The following is a 24,696-nucleotide window of genomic DNA, read 5'->3' as shown; positions in this document are numbered from 1 at the left end:
AGTACAACTTTCGTAGAGAGAAATTTGGCAGTATCAATACTTTAAAATATTTGTACATGTTGATACTTGTAGGAATTTTTACAAGAGAAAAATCAGAATTATATGTAAAGCCTCTTTCAAAGTGTTGTTTGTAATAAAGACTAATTTTAAACAATCTAAATTTTCAGCAATAGGGGGTGGCTTAATTAATGGTAAACCTATACATAATCCTAGGCATCACAACATGTTTTAAGTGATTAATGATATAGAAAAATTTTCATGGTGTAACAGTACATTGGAAAGATGAAAACAATTGTATATGCATCATAAACCCAATTCATAAATATTTATGCATATTTGTATATGTTTGTGTGGGGGGGTATTTGTTTGGAGTGTAGATGTATATGGTGGGAAGTGTAAGGGTTACTATGTATGTGAATGCGAGTGATTGTGGGAATATGGAGTGTGTGTGTGTGTGTGTGTGTGTGTGTGTGTGTGTGTAGCACTTTTGTATGTTCGTCTGTGTTTATGGACGTGTGCATGATTCAGCGAATGTTCAAAGATGAAAAACTTCAAAGCAAATATATTGCAATGGTTATCCTAGCTATGGCTGAATAGGTGGGATTAATACTTTTACATTTTTCCTTCAATGATTGTGTTTTCTTGTATTTTTGTGTATTTATGCATTTCGTTATTCTTGGAGAAAGATTGTTACAATTAAAACAAATATATTTTTAGTAATCATAAAGAAGTTTCTGTAAGGATAATAAAGAACCCACAAATACCAATAAATATGGTAATAAGTTCTGTTTAACTTGGATAAACTGATAAACTGGATGAATTTTTAAAGTAGAAAATGGACAAGCAACAATTTGTATATATTTTTAATGTGCCATGGAAACATTTCATGTGAAGTTTTATTTGAACTAAATAATATTAGTGTAAACATTCTTTTTTCTCTCCCAGTGCATATTTATCCATTTTAAACAACATAAACTATTTTATAGATATTTTACATTAAATCTAGTTAAATTATAAATTATATGGTTTCAGAATGTATTTTTGATTTGAAAGAGATCCTTTATGCCTCAGTGTAAGATAAAGTAGTTCAAATATTTAAACAGGTGGTACTTGTTCATAAACGATTTGATGTGTTAGTCAGGATTTATTTAACACCTCACTCAGGAAACAGCAGAAAAGATCAGAGGTTAATCTAATCCTGTAGGTCAGAGACTCTCTCAGATTGTGTTCAGAGATGTAAATGGGTATTCTGGAAAAAATATATAGATTTAAAGGTTGTGTGGTCTAATAAGGTTGGGAAATGCTGTCTACTCTAATCCTCTCATTGATTTTTCAGTTCACATTAGCTCTCTGAGGTCCTTCAGAAAGAAACCTGTTTAGCTTTGTTTAACTCAGCATTTACCACATATATTGACTATGGAATTCTATTTTTATTTATTTCATAGATTGGCTGTTAACATGTCATGAAAATAGAGTTCTATAATTTGAGAAATGATATGTTAAATTATTCAGTTCAAGCATAGTAACAGATTTATTTTCCAGTCAAAATAGTCATCTCCAATAGTCTTGCATGGTCAATTCATTCTTATCATCCTGGAAATAAGAATAAAATTAGGTAGTAAATAGTAGTTTTGGATGAAGTCATCAAAATTTATTTCTAAACACTTGATGGGCAAGTGGAATAGTTGATCATTTATATAAACTGTCTAAAGAAAAATCTTTTTGCAAGCAATAAACATATGTATACTGGGAAAAAGTAACTATTGATGGTGAAAAAAATTACCCAAAACATCTGTTTTTAGTATATATAGCTATTTTATTGCTATTTAGAGTCCTGCTTATATGATGATGTATACCCTAATCAGACATATGATTCATATCATATGGTGCCCTCAATTCTATATTAAATTCTTGATTAGGAACTAAAGAAAAGACAAAGTAAAATCGTTACTGTTTAAAGATGACATGATTCTATCTATAGAAAAACCCATAACTTCTACCAATGAACTCCTAGAGCTGATAAATGGATTCAGTAAAGTTGCAGGATACAAAATCAATACACAAAAATCAGCGTTCTTATACACCAACAACAAACATGTAGAAAAAGAAATCAAGAAGCCCATTTACAACAGCTATCAAAAGAATAAGATAACTAGGAATCAGTGTGACCAAGGAGTGAAAGATCTCTACAATGAGAACTACAAATCACTACAGAAAGAAATTAAGACACAAAAAGATGGAAACACATTCCATACTCTTGGGTTGGAAGAATTAACATGCAAAAATGTTCATACTACCAAAGTCATCTACAGACTCAGTGCATCCCCGTCACATTACCAATGACATTCTTCACAGAAATGAAAAAAAAAATCCTAAAATTCATATGGAACAACAAAAGACCCCAAATAGCCAAAGAAATCCTGAGCAGAAACAAACAAACAACAAACAAACAAAAACAGGAGGCATTACACTACTGACTTCAAATTATACTACAAAGCTATAGTAACCCAAACAGCATGGCACTGGCATAAAAACAGACACATGGACTAATGGAACAGAATAGGAAACCCAGAAATAAACCCAAGTACTTGCAGCCAACTGGTTTTGACAAAGGTGCCAAGAAGATGCATTGGGGAAAAGACAGCCTCTTCAATAAATGATGCTAGGAAAACTGGATATCCATATGTAGAAAAATGAAACTAGACCTATACCTCTCACCATATACCACAGTCAACTCAAAATGGATTAATGACTTAAGTATAAGACCTGAAACTATAAAACTACTAAAGGAAAACATAAAGGAAACTCTTCAGGACGTAGGACTGGGCAAAGACTTTATGAATAAGACCCCAAAAGCACAAGCAACAAAAGAAAAAAAAAATGGTATTATATCAAACTAATAAGCCTCTGCCCAGGAGAGGAAATAGTCAACAGAGTGAAAATATTGAAAACAGAATTGGAGAAAATATTTGCAAACCATACATCCAATAAGGGATTAATATCCAGAATATACAAGGAACTCAAATAACTTCACAGTAAAAAACCAAATAATCCAATTAAAAAATGGACAAAGAGCTGAACAGACATTTCTCAAAGGAAGTCATATGGATGGCCAGCAGGTAAATGAAAAAAATGCTCAACATCACTAATAATCAGGGAAATACAAATCAAAACCACATTAAGATATCATTTCGGCTAAACTGGCTATTATTAAAAAAAGAGAATAACAAATGCTGGCAAGGATATGGAGAAAAGGAAACTCTTCTGTGCTGTTGATGGGATTGTAAATTAGTACAACCATTATGGAGAACAGTATGGAGGTTTCTCACGTGACTACAGGTAGAACTACCACATGATCCAGCAGTTCCACTTCTGGGTATATACCAGAAGGAATGGAAATCATCGTGTTCAAGGGATACCTACAGTCCCATGTTCATCATGGCTCTGTTTACAGCAGTCAAGATGTGGAACCAACCTAAATGTCCATCAATGGACAACTAGATAAGGATCAATATATTATATACAAGCAATGGAATACTACTCAGCTGTAAAAAAGAATGAAATTCTGCCATTTGCAGCAACATAGATGAACTTAGGTAAAATTGTGTTAAGTGAAATAAGCCAGGCACAGAAGGAGAAATACTGCATGTCGTCACTCATAAGCGAGAGCTAAGATTCAAAGAAAGAAAGAAAGACCATAATAAAACATTGTACTTTCAGAAGGAACAAACAGACCTGTCGTTACTAGAAGTGGGAATGGGGGAGGGGGAGAGGGGATAGGGAATCATTAGGTAAGGGACACAGAAAGCAATTAGGATTTGTCATGATGAACATGCTAATAAAATTGATTTGATCATCACATAGTGTACACAAATACTAATAGTCAACTCTCTACCTCATAAATATGTGTCCATAAAAATAATTTTTAAAAAATGGGCATTAATTTGTTTGTAGCCTAATATTGATGCACAGAATGGCAACAGACCAGTTACCTTATAAGTACCATGAGATATGGAGGACTGACACTAGCATTTTCAAGTTTTGAAACTCTCTTATTCACATTCACAGCATAATAGTACCATCCTCACAATTTACAGAGGCACCCACAATGCGGCCTGATACACCTTTTTAACTTCCTTGTCCAGGACCAGTGAAATAAATTTCTGTGTTCAGCTTTTGTTCGTCATGTTCTTCATCATATTCTGGAGCTCACCCTCACTTTTTTTGGCTATCACAATCTCTGATTTTTCAAGACCACACCAAATTCTTTCTGTCTGATAAGACTTTTGCTGATTATCTCAGAACTAAATAATTAATCTGTTTCTCATGCAAGTTGCTATTTATAATTTTTAAAAGTCTTTTACATCTCTCAGATTACAAACTCCTTAAAAGGAAGTTTCATGCCGTCTACACATTTGTTTTCTCTATAGTCCTTAGTGTTCCATGCAGTGGGCAAATCCAGAAAGATCTGTTGATGTGGGAGTGAGATACCTGCCTGGATTTTCTAATTGCTGTATCCCACTAATAAAATGCTATTTAGAAATCAATATATTTATCAATTATTTTTTCAAGATAAGATATAAAAGAAAATGAATCAAGAACATGATTTTTTAAAAAATATAAAAATGTGCAAGTATATGAAAAGATACATGTTTTGCAATATATTAAGCCAAAAGCCTCCTAAAGCCTGATGAAAGAGAATTCATGATCTGATTTGTATTTATTTAAAATTAGTATGTGTTTATAGGCCTTTAACTTCATGTGGACATAAATGAAATACACAGTGAGAGGATCAAAAATAAATAAAATTCCCTTTTAATTTTTCTTCCTAGGGTGGTTAAACAGATGTTAAAAGCTTTTAATGATCTATTTTGCATTGATCTACTTTTGGAGGTTGTTTCAATTCCTCCTTTCTATTGGTTGCATTTTATTTTAATTTGGCAATCATATTTTTTTTTTATTTTCCAGGTGATTTTATTTTTCTTCTAGTAGCATTTTTTGTTTTTTGGTTGAATTCTTGTCTCTGAGAATATTAATTATAGGGATTTTGTTTTGTTTTTTGACATTCTCTTTATATCTGGTTTCTCTGTGGTCCTTTTTCAAAGTTATGCTATTTGCTTATTTTAGATTCTCAGTTTCGAGGTCTTCCTTAATTATCTGGTGATCCTTGGCTATCTGTACATATGTAAGACTAAGGCACTAAAACGTGTATTGAATGTTACAGCCAGGCTTGCCAATTGGAGGGCCTTACGATAATAATAAGAGTCACAATCTGGCCACTCAGATTTCACCATTTATAATGAGTTTTTTTTGTTTGTTTATTTGTTCTTGGCATTTGATTTCTCTTGAGAAGTGTTCCTGCCTGAGGAAGATAAATCTGGCTGCCTACCTAGGACCCAGGTGGGAAAAGGGACAGGGAATCTTGCCATTTAGTGTATAGATTCTCACTCACCACATTCTCCCCCTCATCCTCCAGTCATTTTACTGTCTGGTCTTCTATGCCTCACCCCCAAGTTCTGCCATGCCTGATCCCTGTATCTGAGGCTTTCTGGTTAATTTTTTCTGGAACTAATTCTCATCTGGTTGCAGGACAGTCACTTGATACAGAGTTGACTGAGACTGATTTCTTGAGAGTCTAAGTGATCTTTATGCGACTTTTAGACAATCCTATGTGTATTTATTTATTTTCTAATTTAATAGAGTTTCAGGAGATAGCAACATAAATATGTGTACTCAGTTTCCCAAACTTATTAAGAAATCTTAAACATCTCTTTGAGATGTATGTGTAAACTTATTATTGTAAGTCATTGGACATAGTTTGGATGTGACAGAGCACTAAAAGCCAATTTGTGCATAGCATCCACCTGTCATTGACTTCATCAAAGTGATTTTCTTCCTTTTGCTGATATCATTTTTTTGTTACACTCACAGTGAATCCTCACATATAATTATACTTCCAAGAAATAAGGTCCTTGCAACTCCTAATGGATAAATGTACCTAAGCAATGATTATTAGTGACTGATTAGGTACATATTAATGATACACAACAACACCTTTGAAGTATTTAGACTGAAAAGAAAATCTCTCACACACACAATCTGAATGTGAACAGTTATCTAAATATAAATGCCAATTTACAGGACACACAAGAACCTGAGGAACATGATTAATGGCACTGTTGAGATGCAATCAGCAGAATCTGGACATATGTAGATTAAGGGAATATCTATAGAACAATCTTGTTCCTTCAACAGAAAATTGGAAGAAAATAAAAGGAAAGATGTACTTGGGGAATTTATAAACTAAAAAATAAAACAGGCATAAAATCACAATGCACAGAATTTATCTGGACTTTAATGAAAGCAGGGTATAAAAATAAATTATAAAATAATTGGGGAAATATGGAAACTGAATATTTGAAGAAATTAAGAAATTGTGGTGAATTCTTTAGGTGTGATAATGGTATTTCAGTTATTTTAAAGAACTTGTATATATTAAATGTTGGTGCTGAAGTAAATTATTAGTGAAATGACATGATGCTTGTGATGTCTTGGATTTGCTTTACAATAATCTGGGTGGAGAAGTAGGGGTAAAGATGAAGCAAGATTGGGCCTGTACTGATAATTGTTGAAGGTGGTATGGATGGATGGATACTTTAGGCTTATTTACCATTCTTTCTACTTTTGTTTTTGAAATTTTTCATAAGAAAAAGTAAAAAAAAAATTGGAAAGACTGTTTTGGCTCCTTTCAAAAGATGAGTATGTCTGCTTCTGAAAAATTCAACTCAGAATTCAAAGCTCTTCAAATTCAAAACAAGAAAATGGCATTAAGAATGCTAGCATACAATTTGGAATGTAAAGCTTTGCATTTGAAGTTACAATGTCTGCACTGAGTTGTGCATACTGATCAGAACTAGATATTAAAATATTCATAAATAGCCCTGGAATATTTTGAAGTTTTGTTTTATTTTAATCCAGTGTGTGTTGTCATTGTATAAAATTTTCTGTTAAATGGCTACTTGTCCCATAGCCCAGTGTGTCTTTGATGGTGTTTTTAAGGGCATTCGAGGGCTCTTTGAATCTTCAAAGTCAAAATGAATGATTCCCAAAAGGCTACTTTTAAGTATATTTCTTATGGGCAAATACAGCATCCATTCTTCAGTGGTCCATGATCTCATGCCTGACCCCAGAGTTGTACCAGTCTGTGGACTTTGAAGAACACTGATCTAAAGTATATATTTTGTGATAAAATATGTGCTTATTATTCTATGAAAATGACTTCAGGTGCCACAAATATGTGTAAAAATCATATCAAATACTTTTGAGCGTACATAGGCATAATCTATTGGTTTTCTTAAACGCTATCAAGATGGTATTTAGAGATGTTCCTATATTTCTGCTTTTTTCTATGCATAGAATAAACCCAAGTTGGTAAATGTATTAGCCATACATGTTTGTTAGTCAGGATCCTGGCAGGAAAAAGATGGCATAAAAAGTGTTTAACCAAAAGGAATTTTACTATGGGGCTATTTCCTGAGATTTAGGGTTGGTTAAGGGAACTTACAAAGGATGGGGAAGTGCCCTGAGATTACCAACAGTAGGAAGTTGTCACTATTCCTAGGACTAGGAGGGCAAGGAGAGTTGATTCAGTTTTCAGAGTCTAGTGAGATTTGGCATCATGGAAGAATAACTGCTCAACAAACATGGAGCCATAGAGAAATGCAGTGAGGATAGTAGAGGGGGCATTAATATCTCAATGTCTTCTATTATCCTCACTTCTTATTGCATAGAACTTCCTATTCCCTGAATCCAACTGGAAGTCAAATGGCAAGGGAGCCTTGGTGATGCAGTCCATACAGGTGAGCATCGGGGGTGCAGAGCAGAGGGGGCTGGAAAACTGATTTTAGGACAAATGCAAACTAAACAACATAGCGTTTTTTAAAAAAAGTTCTTACATTCAATTGATACTAAAATTTTTCTATCTGTTCAATCATAAAAATTGTCTCTAATTTATCTGTGGGTTATTTCTCAAGTTTCAGGATTAGAATGATAGTTCATTCACTGAATGAGTCCAAATGAATTCTGCCCATTTATTCTATGTTCTCTTTTTCAAGTGCTTGGAAGGTTCCATAAAAATTGTTACCCTAGCAGTAGGTAGTGAATCAGGAGTGGAGGCAGGGCAATATGTTAGGAGGTCATTACCGTTTTTCAGTTTAAAAAGGTTGAGTTTCTGGTCAAGCAGTACAAAATTTCATTCAGACAGGAGGAATAATTTCAAGAAATCTATTGCACAGCATGGTGACTATGATTAATAACAATGTGTTATATACTTGTAAATTGCTAACAGAATAGAATTTAAGTGTTTTCACCACAAATAAATGATGAATACATGAAGTAATGCACCTATTAATTAACTTGATTGAGCCATTCCACAGTGTATACATATTTCAAAACATCATGGTGTACACCATAAATATATAAATTTTTATTTCTCAATTAAAAAATAATGGAGCAGCTGGGAAAATTAAGAGGTTGAAGTCCTAATCTCAGCTTTGGATGGAGAGATGTAGATGAGCTTGAGATGTATTTGCTGTGCACTAAAAGATGTGCAGACCGATTGAGAGTTGAGAAAAATTTTAAAAAGTATTAATGTGTTTAAGGTAATTTCCAGATTTGAAGTTTGATTGGCTGGATAGTATTATTTACCTATATAAATAACATAAGATTGGACATGTTTTGTCTGCATTGGGAACCAGAGGAGCAGTGATTAAAGGTTCAGTTTTAAACTTGGTGAACCTAGATGTACGAGATGTTTGCTAGAAAATATGATATGCGTTTCTGGAGCTCTGAAGAGAGGCTTATCTGGAGTTATACATAGAAGAGCCAACGGTACTTAGGTATTAAAGACATGATTGTTATGGTTATTATTATTAGCAGCCCCCATATATTGAAAAGCCACAATATTTCAGGGCCTTGGTAGAATCAGAGAGGTTCAGTAACTTAGGGTTCAATAACCCTTAGGAGGTGAGTTCTCAAAATGTAGAGACATTGGAATAGGCAGAACATTTCCAAACATTTGTAATATTGTTTTTGAGGGGATGAGAAGGAAACAGCACTAGCAAACAGAGAAAGAACAATCTGATTTCTTTTCCAATTTGATGTGTAGTGTTAATGTCCACTATTCTAACTATCACTTCTTTTTCTAGACTGCTGCTTGTTCTGTAATTAGGAGTTTAAGGCCAATACATAGTCTCAGGGTCAACAGAAAGTTCATGGGAAAAAGTAGTATTTAGGATTAGGACGAGAAAATATTTTTGCACCTAATAAATAAATCCTGTTACTGTTATAATTGATCTTATAACTGAACATTTTTCTTTCTTTGCTCTGAGTTTTAGGAAATTTGGAGGAATCAGGTATATGGCATATATATAGAATAGAAAAGTATACATAATCTTCCTTAATTTTGCCACCAGCATTATCTTATTTTCTATTTTTTTCTCCTTGAATATCATCAGAGTTATGCATTACTCCTATTTAATATATTTCTGTAAGCAACATTAAATGTAGAATGAGGTGGAATATTTTTAAATGAATAAAAATATAACCCTGTAATTCTGTTTTATAGAACAGTTTTCCTCATTCTCAAACAGTTTGGGATCACAAAGTTGACCTGTTTCAAATTTTGATTCTCAGTATTTATCAAGTCAGAATGACATTAAATTAAACACAAATGAGTAACATAAGAGCCAGCGTGGAGGATCTTAAGATAATGTTTATTGGATTAGAAGTCTAATAATATTGCTACAGAAATACAGGACTCATTATGTTTGCTTAATCAGTACAAGTACAGTTCCTCAAATCCACTTAGAGTGTACGGATTCAAGCAGTCTTTGAAATTTTATGGGTTAATATGTTAAAAGAAAGAATTGCTTTTAACCAGACTTTGCTTCTGAGTTTTCCATATTTGTTAAGTCTTTTTAAATTGTAATCATAGAAAAGTTAAATAATACAGAAGTGAGTTTTCTCTTTCAACCGTGGGCCCACCAATTTCACCCCAAAAGGTAACCATTTTTAATAACTTCCTGTGTACACATCCAGAAATTTTCTAGGCATATGCAAGCATAATATATAGGTACGTGTGCATTTGTGTTTTCACATGTACTTTGCAAAGGCCATGTAATTTGCTCAAGATCGTAATTTGTAGGTGTTTTTCCAGACCATGAACCTCTGTCCTCCAGACCAAAAAGCTTAGGGCACTTCATTTCCTTTCACATGATGACTTCTTAAGTACCCAATGATCCACCCACAAACTAACTGCTGTGAGAGACTAGAGAGAGAGAGAGAAGGAAACAAAAACTTCAAGGAAGACTAGGACATCATCAGCCAAGGCCCCTTGGTATATGCAGGGCAATGGTGATGCAGAACCAGAGTAAACATAGGTGAAGCCCAGGAGGCATATTCTGTGACCCATAAACAGCCCAGTTTGAATAATCCTCAGGGAGTATATACATCTTTAGAGAGAGCTGAGGTTGCAGAGGTAACAGACATATATGAACTTTTGGAGTTTACTAAGCAAGGTTAAGGAATTTTAAACCATTTCCTTAAGTAAATAATAGCAATCATAGTGTCTTGAGCAGGAAAGTTATATAAAGGAAATGATATTTTAGGTTATTTAATCTTTCCGTACTAAGTAGGACAGGTCAAAATTAAAAGACTGTAGAGGCAGGGAAATAAATTGGGCAATTAGGAAATTGTTGCAATATTCAAATACAAGTAAAAGAGAGCCTGGTCTAGGGAGGTGACCTTAAAGATGGAAAGAGGATAGAGGAACGTTTTTATAAACTCAGGGATTTAAATTTTTTGAAGTGCTTTTTAACTTGTGTTTAAGGTACTATTTCCATCCCCTCAGAGGTCTGCCCGTGAGGTTTGGATGTCTTATCCATGTGCCCTTATGGTGTCCATACAAGCTTCTATCAGATGAACACCTGCTTGGGTCTCTGATGCCTAGACTATGAGCTCCTTAATGACAAACACCTTGCTGTTTATCTTTGTATCCTCCTGCCTAGCATTCTGCCCCAATATCTATATGCACCAAATTTAAATAGGATAACACCAGTAATAATAACAATTCCTGTAACATATTTTATGGCTTACAAAGTTGTGTCTGTCTACCTCTAAAATGTGTCATGAATTAATCTATTTATCCATTTCCCCAATGATGCCAGAATTTCTTTTACTTCCTAACTGCTCCTGTTGTGCTCATATTCCCTCTGATTCATTACCCGCTACAGCAGCCAAAATAATACTTTTCTAACACAAATCTGATGCATCACTTAAAGGCTTCAAACCCTTCTCTGCTTTCCATATGTCTTACAAGCTGTGTGATCTGATCATATGACTCTTTCCTAGTCTCCCTCCGTAACCACAGTGACTTTCTTTCAGTTCCTTGAAAACTCAGAGCTCTTTCATTCTGTTCCAGTTATCTCTTGCTATGAAACAATCTATCCCAAAACTTAATGGGTTAAATCAACAGCAGCATTTGTTTTGCTCACGGATTTTTAATTTGGGCAAGGCTCAACAAGGGCAGCTTGTCTTCTGCTAGTACTGCTCCGAGTCTGGAAGCTGGAATCTTCTGAAAGCATGTTACTCACTTACGTGTGGCAGTGGATGCTGGCTCATTGGTTGGCCTTTAGATGAACCTGTCACTGGGAACACCTACATGTGGCCTCTGCACGTAGCCTGGGCTTCCTCCTAGCATGGTGAGGGGGTTTCCAGGTTGAGTATCCCAAGAGAAAGAGACAGGCAGAAGCTGGATCACCTTCTCTAACCCAGCTCAGAAGTTATGCAGCATCCCTTCCGCTACATTCTATAAGTCAGAAGTAAGTACTGAGACAAGCCATGTCTAAGGGAAAGAAAATTATACTCCTTTGGGTGGGATAAGTGCCCAATGATTTGATGTGTTTCGAAACCACCACCCGTACCTCTGGGCATTTGTACCTGCCCATCCCTCTCCTTAGAATGAACTTCTCTCTTCTCTTTGCTTTTACTTATATTTCAAGTTTCAGTTTAACCAAATTTATCACATGTGCCGCCTTATCCTCTAAACCTAAATTAGGTTCTGTAGTTAGACTTGCACAGCATTCTATGTTCTCTTCAAAGCACTTGTTACAATTCAAAATTACAATCAGCCCTTTGTATCAGCAGGTTCTGCATCCACAGATTCAACCAACCGCGGATTGAAAATATTAAATATATATATATATATATATATATAACACAACACAACAATAACAAATAATGCAAATTTTAAAAAATACAGTGTAATAACCATTTACATAGCATTTACATTGAATTAAGTATAATAAGCAATCTAGAGGTAATTTAAAGTATACAGGAGGATGCACATAAATTATTTATAGATACCAAGCGATTTTATATCAAGGACTTGAGCATACGCAGATTTGGGTATCTGTGGAGAGTCCTGAAATCACTCCTCTGTGATTACCGAGGGAAAACTGTACATATTTATTTACAGATTATTTATTAATGTTTTATTTCTACATTTATCTGTAGCTGCACGAAACCAGGACTACTTCTGTATCATTTGCTATTGTGACCGAAGGCCTACCCCAGAACTTGCACATGATAGGTTTTCAGTAAACATTTGTTGGATGAGTGTGCCATGGAAAAGGTTTTTTGTTTGCTCATTTTTTAAGTCCCTTTTTATTTAGAAGAACCAGGAATACTGCCTCTTGCCCTTGAGAAACTTTAATTAATTTCCATTCATTAATCCTAAAGTGTATATATATTTAAAACACAGGAAACCTTATTTTGGGAGGAAAAAAAAGTTTTTAATGCCACAAAGAATTTAATCTTTTAATTATCTTAATTACAATAGATGTTAAACTCTTTCAACCTTCATACTATGCTATTCTCCTAAAAACAGCACGTTTTACATTTCCAAGAACTATATAGCCTCTGGGAAAAGAATGCTTTCAAGATTTTGAAGCACCAGACTGTCCCTGGAGGGAAAGAGCTGATTTCCAAACAAAAGTTAGAATAGTTGTGCTTTTGTTTTTATTTTTAAATATTCTTCCACTGTTTAGTCTATCTTCTGGAGTTATATAAGTAGATTCTGCCCTCATTAACTGTCCTTCTCTACATCAAAATTAACTTCAAAGTTTGGTGCTTCCAAAATCTAATATACTAATGGATTAATAAATCAAACCTCTTCTTATCATTCAGTGAAGATCAGGAAGAAATAGATCATCTCTTCTTTGCTTTCAGAGGGCTATGCTGTTTTGCAGTAAACAGAAGTTTTACTTTTAGAGAATTAGAGTACTTTTTGGCCTTTGGAGATTTGCTCACTCCACCTTTCTCATTGGTAACTGATGGCATATGGGTTCTGTTTGGCACATAGGTAACATTTATCATGCACTTACATTTGTTTTTTGTTTGTGTTTTATTTTATTTTTAGAGCAAAATGGCCCACAGATGAGATTCCTCTGTGTGAAACAAGACAGTGGATTTATGACCTAGTATGACCTGTGTAGATCATCCTTAATCTTGTATAAAAGGCTAGCTTTGTCAAAGACCCACTGTTTGTGGTTCCTGACAGTTAAGAGCGAGATCCATTTCAGAGTCACACTGACACTTGTGTCCCTGGACGTTACCCACTTATGCTGTAGCCCTGGGCAAGTTGATTAACCCTTCTCAACTTGCATCATCATCTGTAAAATGAAGATAATAATACCAGTCTTGCAGGCTTGTTGTGATGATTATATGAGCTAATGGATTAAGGAGATTAGCACTGTGACTGTCTTAATAAACATTAGCTCTTGGTGTGTTGTTCACACCGAATATCAGTACTTTCCTGAAGGCAATTTTCAAGTAGTAAAAAAAATCCCACATTGATTTTCATTTCAGGTGTGGAGATGGCAGGTAGAATCTGAGAAGACAAAGATAAAAACCTAAATTGTCACCTTATATTTTACCTTATTCTATATTTCCTAGAGCTTATCCAGAGGTGCCTGGGAAGTTACTAACCTTTGCTATGTATGTGATAAACTGAGTTTGTTATTCATTTTTGGAGCACTGGACTCCTTGGTTGGGGTCTAGCTATGTGTATGTGGAGGGTAGTGGTAAATAATAGGGTAGTAAACTCAGTAGGGAGAAAATGGTAAAATATTTGTAAGGTTAGTTGTGATATCAGTTGGGCATTAATACATGGGTTCCACACTTATGAGTCCTCATAATTCTATAATTCCAGCTCAGAAAATGTGCCAGGAATTGTTCTAGGTGTTGACCTTACAGTGTTGAGCAAAACATAAAGATAAATAACAAATCCGTAAATAATCAAAGGAACCATGCAGTTATCATGGTAAGTGCAGCAAGGGACATAAGGTGCTCTATGGTGTTGGTATTGGTGGTGAGGGGGAGTCAAGGAAGCTCTCTTTGAAGAAGCATAATTTGAACTAAGTTTTAAAGGATGAGGAGAAAAGTGTCCTTGTATTTTTTACATAGGAAATAAATGCAGTGCCTCAAGTCAGGAAAGAATTTAGCTTGCTTCTGGCACAGAAAAAAAGACACTGTGCCTGGACTGTCCAGACAGGGTGCTATGAAAAGAAGTTAGAGAGTTAACAATGCTTGTATCTGGAATTGTAGGCTATAGTAAGGAGTTTGGCTTTTATATGAAGTCACCGAGAAACTGCTGAAGGTTTATTATCAAATAAATAACATAGTCTGATCTATGTTTTACCAAGACAACTGAAACCACTTCATACCCAGTAGGATAGCTCTTACCAAAAACAAGAAAACAAACAACCACAACAAAATGCCTCAAAATAACAGGTGTTTGTGAAGATGTGGAAAAAGTGGACCCCTTGCGCATGGCTGGAAGCCTCTGTGGAAAAATAATATGGCAACTGCTCAAAGAATTAAACATAAAATGACCATATGATCCAGCAATTCTATTTCTAGATAAACACCCAAAAGACTTTAAAGCAGAGACTAGAACAGATATTTGTACCCCATGTTCATAGCAGCATTATTCTTGATAGCCGAAAGGTGAAAACACCTCTATGTTCATTGTCTTAGTTCAGCTCTAAACAAGTACCATGGAATGGGTAGCTTATAAACAGCAAACCTTTATTTCTCATAGTTCTGGAGGCTGGAAGTCTGAAGTCAGGTGCCAGAATGGTGGAGTTCTGGTGAGGACTCTCTTCTAGGTTTCAGACTGCGGAAAGGGTTCCAGAGAGCTCTCTGGGATCTCTTTTATACAGGCATTAATCCCATTCATGAGGACTTCGCTCTCATGACCTAAGTACTTACCAAAGGCCCCACTTCCTAATGCCATTACATTAGGCGTTAGGATTTCAACATATGGATGTTGGGGGGAGACACAAAATTTAATCCATAACAATTATTGCTGGATCAGTATACATGGTTTATACGTACAATGGGATATTATTTAGTACATGTTACAGGCTGCAATGGGGATGAACTTTGAAAACATTATCCTAAATGAAATAAGTCAGACACAAAAGGACAAATGTTGTATGATTCCACTTACCCGAGATATTCATAGAGACAGAAAGAATGGTTAGTGGGGATTTATTATTTAACGAAGATGGGGTTTCAGCTGGAGTTGATGAAACAGTTCTGCAGATGAATGTTGGTGATGATTGCACAACAGTGTGAATGTGCGTGATGCCACTGAATCATACACTTGAAAATTGTTAAAATGGTAAATTATAGGCTATGTATATTTTACCACAATAAAAATTGCCAACTCACACTAGTTGGGCAAAGAGAGAGAGTGGAAGCAAGATGAAAGCCCAGAAGCCAGCTGGAGAATCTTGCAGTTTCTGATGAGAAGTGAGGGTGCCCTGGACGTAAGGGTGGCAGCAGAACTAAGTTTCCACTCAAGTTAAAATTAACTAAAACATGATGATGTATTTGATATGGACGGTGAGGGAAAAAGGGAAATTAAGGATGACTCCTATATTTGCAGTTTAAACAGCAGTGATGACAGCATCTGGACCTTTGGGTGAGGTCAGAGTTAGAGTTAATTTGGTATGTCATTGGCATATAGATGGTATTTAAGGGATTAATTTTAGAAGCGATAACAAAGGTGAGTGTAAATACAATTAACCAGCAACATCGAGGCTGCAGAAAGAAAGTGCCGTGGAAGAATTAATATAGTGAGAAGAAGAAAGGATGTCTCTGGCAAAGAGAGTTTCAGTAGTTTTTCAAATTGTAAAACTGAATTGGCCATAAGTGAAATATTCTAGTATAGAAATAAGAATATTAATTGGGCTGGGTAAATTGGACTATGCAACGCTGTTTTGCACTGGCAGTTAGAGAAGCCCTTGGAAGTAGGAGTTAGTGTTACACACAGAGCATATGCAACCGCAGCTAAGTGACCAGCTGTGATGTCAAATGGGTTTTTTTTTTTTTGCATAAAAACTGAACATTCTCAGTTATTATAGGTATGTTTTCAGATGGTCTGTCTTCTCGTTTTCAAATGTGCGTAGGGTCTCCTAGGATTTCCTAGCATAGAGACGGGGCAGCTGGGTCTCTTCTGTCTCTCAGAGGCAATCTAGAATAACAGACAGAGCCAAGCTTGGGTGTCAGCCAGATCACTATCTGAATACTGATTTCCCTTCTTACTATTGGTGTGTCCTTGGGCAAGTTACTTAATCTTTCTGGAGTTTTATTCTGTTACTTATGAAACAAAGATTATACTGCTTAACTTGAAGATTTATTGTAAGGATTAAAGATAATGCTTGTAAATTGCCTGGTAAATAGTGAGCAGTGAAGGTGTAGTAGCAGTTGATGCTCTTATCAAGACCTGTTGGGGGTGTGATTGGAATTTCAGTGGACCAAAGAATAGATTTTATGGAGCAAAGTAACAAGGGAATGGTTTCAGACAAAATCATGAATGGCTTGGAAGTCATTCTAAGAAATTGTTTCTGCAGGACATCAGTAGCTTCAGTAGCTTGGGCATTGTCATGTCAGAACAGAATGTAGTATATAGATAATACTGATAAATTGTCTTCTCATCCTTTCCAGAGAGTAAGTATGGCACATGGGAAAGAATTTAAGGAAGTAGCTTCATTTTTAAAATTCGGGTAGTTTCTTTCTGACGGGTATGTGATCACTATACTTTTGATTTTACATCTCCATCAATCAATTTTTTTAACATGCACGTCTTATTTATAATTATATTCATGAACCATGTATATTATAAAACATTCAAAATAGAAATATTAAGAGGAGCTAAAGATGACAACTTTTAAAGTAATTTTTGTTTTACTTATCAATTATATTTACTTTGTTCTGCTCATGTTAAAAATATCGTTAATCATCTTTTTTTAAGAGTTCTGTGACTGTGCTTCATTCTTCTTTAAAATGTTGATTTAACAGTTTTGAAATATAGCAATTTCAAGATCAGCTTATTTGTAATCTTTATTTTTAAAATTGCCATGGCCAGAAAAACAAATCTTACAAGGATCCATAAATGCTACTGGAAAAGTTGCATCATTAGCTCGTTACAAATCATGAGCCTCAGGCTGTCTGGTTACTCAGTTAGTTAGAGCATGGCCTTATAATACCAATGTCAGGGTTTGGATCCCATACTGGCCACTGCCACAAAAAAACAACAATAAAAAAACCCCCAGCAAATCATGAGCCTCGTTTTATAATCCTGTCCATCAATTATGCATAGGTTTTTGGAACAATTCAGCTGGTAAATTACCATCTTCCCTGATGTCTATCAGTTGTTCCTAAAAACTAATCAGGTGTTGCATTTTTATATTTTTAACAAATGGGCTAAAACCCACTGAAACTATTCATTTGGCAGGTTATTTTACAGCTGGAAAACTCAGTTGCTAGGATTTTGAAGTAGGGAATTATGTGAGAGTTTGAATAGGTCATGCATTTATATCTTTTTGAGCATGTCATGTGATGATGGAAACATTCCCAAACATCCATTTTTAAAATACTCTACATAGTAGTATATTTTCCTTTCAAAAGAAATTCCTTTCTCCTACATTGCTAAAACATCACTTTATCTTGATGGGACAGTTTTTTATTGTTCATATTCCAAGATAGCTATTGAGTCACATACTATTTGTAGATACTTGTCTTCACAGAAAAGGACAGCACTTTTGTCTTTTTGTAAAAGAAAGCACATAACTCATTAAGTTTGACAACTCTTTTGAGTAATTTGCCATGAGATGACGAATTCATGCAAACATCTATATGGTACAAATATTTTCTTGGTAACTCCCTGTCATATTTTAAATTATTATAAAATTTCTACTCTTTAAAATGATATAATCCATAAATTAACCTGAAAGAAAAATAACTATGTTGGATTGTGGTGGAAGAACTAAGGATTGATGGTGACAATGTCAACCTTTCCACACTGTAGAACTCCATCTCCTCCCTCAGGGGACCTGGTGGTATATAGGTGACAAATAAATGTATGAAGTCTGATCTGAATGAGGACATCAGGGTAAATCTGCAATATTATGTAAAAGTAAAGTTTATTTCCTCTTATTTTAGTTTTCATGTACAGGTGTGCTCATGCATGCATCTGTGGATATGTGCATTATATAAAACATTTTGGTATTGTGTACCTACATGTCAATGGGACATTTTTCACCTGCACTTTGCAGTTCCTAATTGAGATTAATTTCTTTGTCATTTTTTGGTCTCGATGAGACGGTATCTGCTCCCAGAAAATAAAGGTGAATTGAGTCCATGCCTTTTACATGCCATTTAGAAAATTCACATGGTGCATTGTTCAGCCCTTCTCCTCACTTGGCTAATGTAAAAAGACAGATTTGAGAGGTTTGTTTTGGATTTGTGAGGTAATTGTGATGTAAAGTAGTATCATGTCAGTGATTATTGTGAGTAGTTTTTTGGTATTTATTTCTGTCTACTTAAAAAACTTGGGGATTGTGGTATCGTGTATGAGTACATGCTTTGCTATTGTTTATTATTGGTTGTGCTTCGCTCTTTTAAATTTTTTCACCTTGTTTATCACCATTTGTATGTGTGCATGTGTGCACACTATATATCCATCTTTAAAATTGTAAACATACTTAGAAAAAACAGCAAAGACAGAAGGAGACAGTATGTCATAGTCCTCTGTCACTTTCCAGCACAATGATTAGCACCTAATGAGATTCCAGTTAAAGGTGCTGCTGTTTTGTTTTTTTTTATCACTGGAGCTCAGCCATTACTACTTGAGGGGTTTTGCTCCCATACTTACTAATGACGAGGTGCAATTCATTTTTTTATGCAGAATGGAAGAAACTCTCCCATTCTTTACACCCTACGTTTTTAGTTTCTAACATAAATGAGAGAGTTTAATGGTAAGGTGAAAAACGTGGTCATGATGGTCATCACAACTTTTACTCATAACCCAGCTGTTTTCCTGTCTCCTTGTCCAAATGACAGTTGCCTCTTGATTGATAAGATGTTTAGTAGAGTAGCTTTTGATCCTTCCACTGTTTCATTTCCATTTTAAGAAGGCTATTTAACAGACAGTAAAATTCTAAGGGAATTGAATTCTATATGTGCAATTTCATCATTCAGGGTGGGGATGGAATGGTGATTTAGAGCCCATTTAGGTTTTTGAGTGAAGAGAAAGGCTAATTTCTGCCTCATTAACTTATCTTATGAATTTTCATTTTGGCCAATTCTGAATGACTACTGCCACATCAATTTAATTTTTTGGTTAATAGGTAGTTATAATTCATATTTATAACAACTTTTCAGATTAGAAAACATAGGCCCTACATCCTACCATTCTTTATAACCAGTGAATATATGGTATTTCAGGAAAAAAAAGGCCTTAAGCTTTTGCTGACTTTGCTGATGATACCACAGAATGGGGGGGGGGGGACAATCACTTTTTATTTGTTAATTTTAGTTTATAACAGATTTTAATAATGTGTTCAGAAGTCTCACACTGAAAAATGGAAATTATCTTTTTATAACATTGAGAACTTACCTATGAAAAATGCGTTTTTTCAGTTGTATTTCATATGAGAAAATCAGTTGATTATATCAGTGTATATGTTAACTGTTATAGATTTAAATATTTTTATTAGTATGTTAAAATTGGATATGGAATCAATACTTTTAAAAATTATTTCCTAAAATATTAAAAATGTTTATATAATCATGTAAATGGAAGTGATTGTAACTAAATAAATGCTATGAAACGTATTTATCACTTTTATCCTTTTGTTTTATACTGAGTATTATACTTTAGATCTTATGATCACTGGGTACAAGGAAATTGCATTTGCCGTATTACTTCTTAGCTAGAGCTATACTTGAAATAACCTGAAATAACTGGCTCAGTCACAAATACTCATTGTGGACTGGCAAAGTGGTTTTTCAGGTTAAGTAAAATTTCAAACATATCCTTCCTTACATTCCACTTCAGTGAGTTCCATATTTTCTAAAAGACATCCCTTCCAGCCCTAGTAAGTTCAGTAGTTTAATCACTTATTCACTTATATATTTATATATATATATATATAATTTTTTTTGTTTGTTTTTGAAAGATGCCTGAGCACCTTGCAGTTATTTCAGGGTCACCGTTTCAAGTTGCCTTCTCTATATGTTATGTCCTGTCCGTAGGGGAGTTTTAAAATTATTCTTGCATTTATGATTCATCTGAGCAAATGAATATCTAGCTTTATATTAAGGCAATGATAAACTTGTTAGCCTCAAGTACTGACTTGAAGAAATAAATAAGAATATGTATTCTAAATAGTCACTACTTTGTTTTGCTATTAGTCATGAGAACTACTAATGTCTCCTCTTTTTTTTTTTTTTTTTTTTTTTTTTTGATAAGCATCTTTCAAGGTACTGCTTAATATATGTGTGAATAACTTGAGTCAGTTAATGGAGGTTTTCACAGTATGGGTACATGTAATATTAGTGACAAAGACAGTTTTCTCTTATGGGTTTTGTTAAATTTTCTGTGTCTGCTACTCTCTATTTATACTATCCTATATTAAAGGCAATCTCCACTGACACAGCATTTAATATTTAAGTGTTTATCTTTTATTGTGTGATATGTCTTCATGCTCTGCAGACAACAGCAGTCTTCTGGTTGTTTCTCCAATGAATAATCTGTAAGTGCAGGAAATTGGTTTTGTCTAAAAGTAGCAAGAGTTAGCTTTGAATGAGTTAGTAACACAGGGAATATTATACAAGTTTAGTTTTTGTTGCTCCTTTTGAAGTTCTGTGGTTGGTTGTTCTAGTGATAACGAAATGAGCTGAGTCCCAGATAGAAAAATGAGTTAAATTTTGCCTTGAAGAAAAGTTTTTGTCCTTTGATATTTTTTTCATTACTCTCATTTGCACTTGTCAATCAGTGAGCACAATAAAACAAAACAAAGGAAACAAAACAAAAACCAAATTGCCAGATTTTTCACACTTTCTTTGTTTGTTTTGAGATTCGGGGTATTTTCAAGCAGTATGAGATTCTTTACCCTGTGTTGTTTGTCTTTTTTCACAACTATGACTATGTAAACCTCACTTGTATTCCAAGGACAAATCTTAACTTGAGCAGGAGCAATTTTGAGAACATAGGGCAATAATATAATAATTATAATAGTAATATGTTATATATTAATAATATGATTTACCAAGCAAGAATTATGCTGGCGGCTTTATATATTAATCCTCACATAGACCCTACAAATTAAATATCATTTCTTCCAAATGCACGCATGAGGAAATTATTCCTTAACAATTCATAATGTGCATGTGAAAACATTAAAGAGATATCAAGACACAAAAAATTTCAGGAGATAAATTTAGTATTTCCAATCATACAGAAGAGGTAATATTTTAGAACAATGTTGTAAACAGGGATATATTTCAAAAAAAACATATAAGGAAGGATGTCTATGGTATGATCTGTGATAAATATGATATATATGCATATATGTGTACACACACCCATACACACCCCCATACATATCTCAAAATGCATTTTTGTGAACACTGAAAAAGATACAAAGACTACATACCAAATCATTAACGTAAGATTGTAGATTAGGAGTAAGGTGTAAGGAGTACCTTCAAATATTACTTTGTAGATTTAACTTTTTTATCAAATAGGATACTGTAAGTTTGTAAATTAGTATTAAAGTTTGTTTCAATGACATGATTTGTCAGCCAGGAAACAAACTTTAATTATAAAATCACAGATCTCATAGCTTTCCTGACATTTTACAATTAAAAAAAAATTCCCACTTCTCAATTATTTGGAAAAACAGCTTGTCATAATAAACAACATAACATAAAAGAAAAGTTGAAGAAAACCACAGTTCACTTTTTATATTATTTGAAATCATTTGTTTGAAAGACTAAGGCATAAATCAAATATGTATTTTCTAGAATATGCTATTTTTCATCATACACTTAACATTTATATATTTTCATAGTCCTCCTATTTGTATATAAATCATAGGGTTTATTATTGATGGTTTTCTCTTTGTTGTCCTTTTAAATGTAATTGTCAGTAGCTTAACACCCATGAGTAACCTAGCAACAAGTCAGCTCTCCATTAAGTAAGAAATGAATGCAAACAAAGTGTTACAAAAAAACTGTTCAGTTAAGAATAATGACACATGTATATTATTAAAAATCTAGATCCAATCTTCTAATTTTTGACATATTTCATGACAGCAGGTGTAGAATTTTTATAATGAATAATATTATTGCCTGCCTCCTTCATTCAGAAAAAAAAATGGAATCTCTTTCACATTGCATCTCTGAGTAACTGCATATATTTGTTTTCCCTGGCAGCCTGTTCATTACAAATTAGATGAGAAGAGTGTCTTGGCATGCTTGTGCTATATGGTAGATGAGTTTACTAGATCGAGTTTCACAATAAACCTTCCTGACAGTGATGCATTGCTCATCCCATAAATAGTTTTAGAATAAATATTTTATTTTATTTTCAAGGGATTGTGCATGTGGTACTACACTTTGCAGGGACATCAATTATTGGAAATACCACAAAAGATTCCACTTTATGTTTCACATTTTTAGATTTTAATATATTTAACATTGGTTTCTTTTAGTGAAATTTATCCTTTGTATTTCTTTTATTTTCACTAGGAAAATAACTTTGCTGTGTTGTAAGTTTATAAAGAAAGAATATCAGTTTTCAGGGAAAAACTGTAATTTCATATCATTTATGTGATTAATAGACCCAGGCAGGGAGGGAAGCACACATTGGTGAGTAACTTCCACCAACTAGCACAGCTTCTGTTCTATGCCAGGGGCAGAATTACTTGGCACTTTTCAATTTGGCAGGTGGTACACTGCACTTCAAGAAATCTTAGATCCCTAGAGAAGATTGAGGTAAAGGACAGCAGGACAAGATATCAGCTGAACATATGATTGTGCATTTAAAATGAATGGATGAGGTTGTAAAACTAGAAAGCATCTGCTCCCTCCCTGGTAGAGAGAATTTTTTTTTTTTCTTCACATGTCCCAAGTTTTATATTACTTTTAAGATCTAACCTTAGATGACTGAATTATTGCTCCAATCATAATTATGATGTGAGCTCAGCTCTATCTTCTTTCTCTCACTGTCCTCTCAGATCTGGCTTCACCTGGATAGGGGCAGCGGGGGGGATTGAGGGGATAAAAATCTTTCAAGGGAGTGCTAAAATACTTAATAAGATAGTCGAATTTCATCTGTATGTGAAAAGTTGGTTTCTTACACGATTCGGATTACAGTGATTCCCTTTAAACAAATGAAGAAAGAATATTCTTGACTTGAAAAACTTACCAACCCTTGGAGATACCTAGCTACAATTAAATAGATTAGTTGCATGTAATTTATACCCAAAATGTCATGACACAATAACATGGTTTATCTGTGAAGACACTACTCATCACAGCTATGGTCACTGGTCAGTTATTCAGGAAAATGGCTTTCTAGATGTGGCATGTGCACTTTAATTGCCCTTTCCAGCATAGATATCTCGATGGAGTCATATTGTTGAAAACGTACATCATTCATTTTGAGAGGTTGAGGTCCTGGAGAGCAGGGACTGTCCTATTTGTATTTTTATCCAGTATTTACTGTAATACTTTATACACAGTAAACTTGCAACAAATGATTATTTTTTTCAATTAGCATTTGTAGGTATGTTAGAAAGATCCATATTTGCCACTGAAATTATATTAAAATAACTCTAAACTACATAATACATTTGTATGTTACAAAGAGATCAAACACTTAAGTAATGTATATCATTGTCGAGGAAATAAAGCTTAAAAATCCAAAATAGAACAAATTAATTACCAGAAAATTATTGATAAATTGTAAAGTTGATCTAAAAGGAACTGTACTTGTTATTGCAGGTTTGGTTACAAAAGTACGGCTACCTTCCACCGACTGACCCCAGAATGTCAGTGCTGCGCTCTGCAGAGACCATGCAGTCTGCCCTAGCTGCCATGCAGCAGTTCTATGGCATTAACATGACAGGAAAAGTGGACAGAAACACAATTGAGTAAGTAATGGCACCCATACTCCTTTCCTTTTTGGTCCTGGAGCCAAACTAAGTAGTCTGAAAAACCTTACATGAACTCCACCAAGCACATGGAATCATTTGTCTTATTAACTTTTCTTTGGAATTT

General features: G+C 34.3%; 1 protein-coding gene across 1 annotated transcript in view; it reads left to right on the top strand.

Annotated features, from left to right (window-relative positions):
* The window catches only part of MMP16 (matrix metallopeptidase 16), a 278,577-nt gene that overhangs the window by 103,515 nt on the left and 150,366 nt on the right, over nt 1–24,696 (top strand). The window contains exon 2 of the mRNA XM_063079965.1: nt 24,421–24,569. Coding sequence (XP_062936035.1) covers nt 24,421–24,569 — 149 coding nt within the window. The remainder of the gene's footprint in view (nt 1–24,420; nt 24,570–24,696) is intronic.

Source organism: Cynocephalus volans, chromosome 15 (genome assembly GCF_027409185.1).
Source record: "Cynocephalus volans isolate mCynVol1 chromosome 15, mCynVol1.pri, whole genome shotgun sequence".
In the NCBI taxonomy this organism is placed as follows: domain Eukaryota; kingdom Metazoa; phylum Chordata; class Mammalia; order Dermoptera; family Cynocephalidae; genus Cynocephalus; species Cynocephalus volans.
The sequence above is the reverse complement of the archived record's forward strand: the minus strand, read 5'-3'. Positions and strand labels throughout refer to the sequence as shown.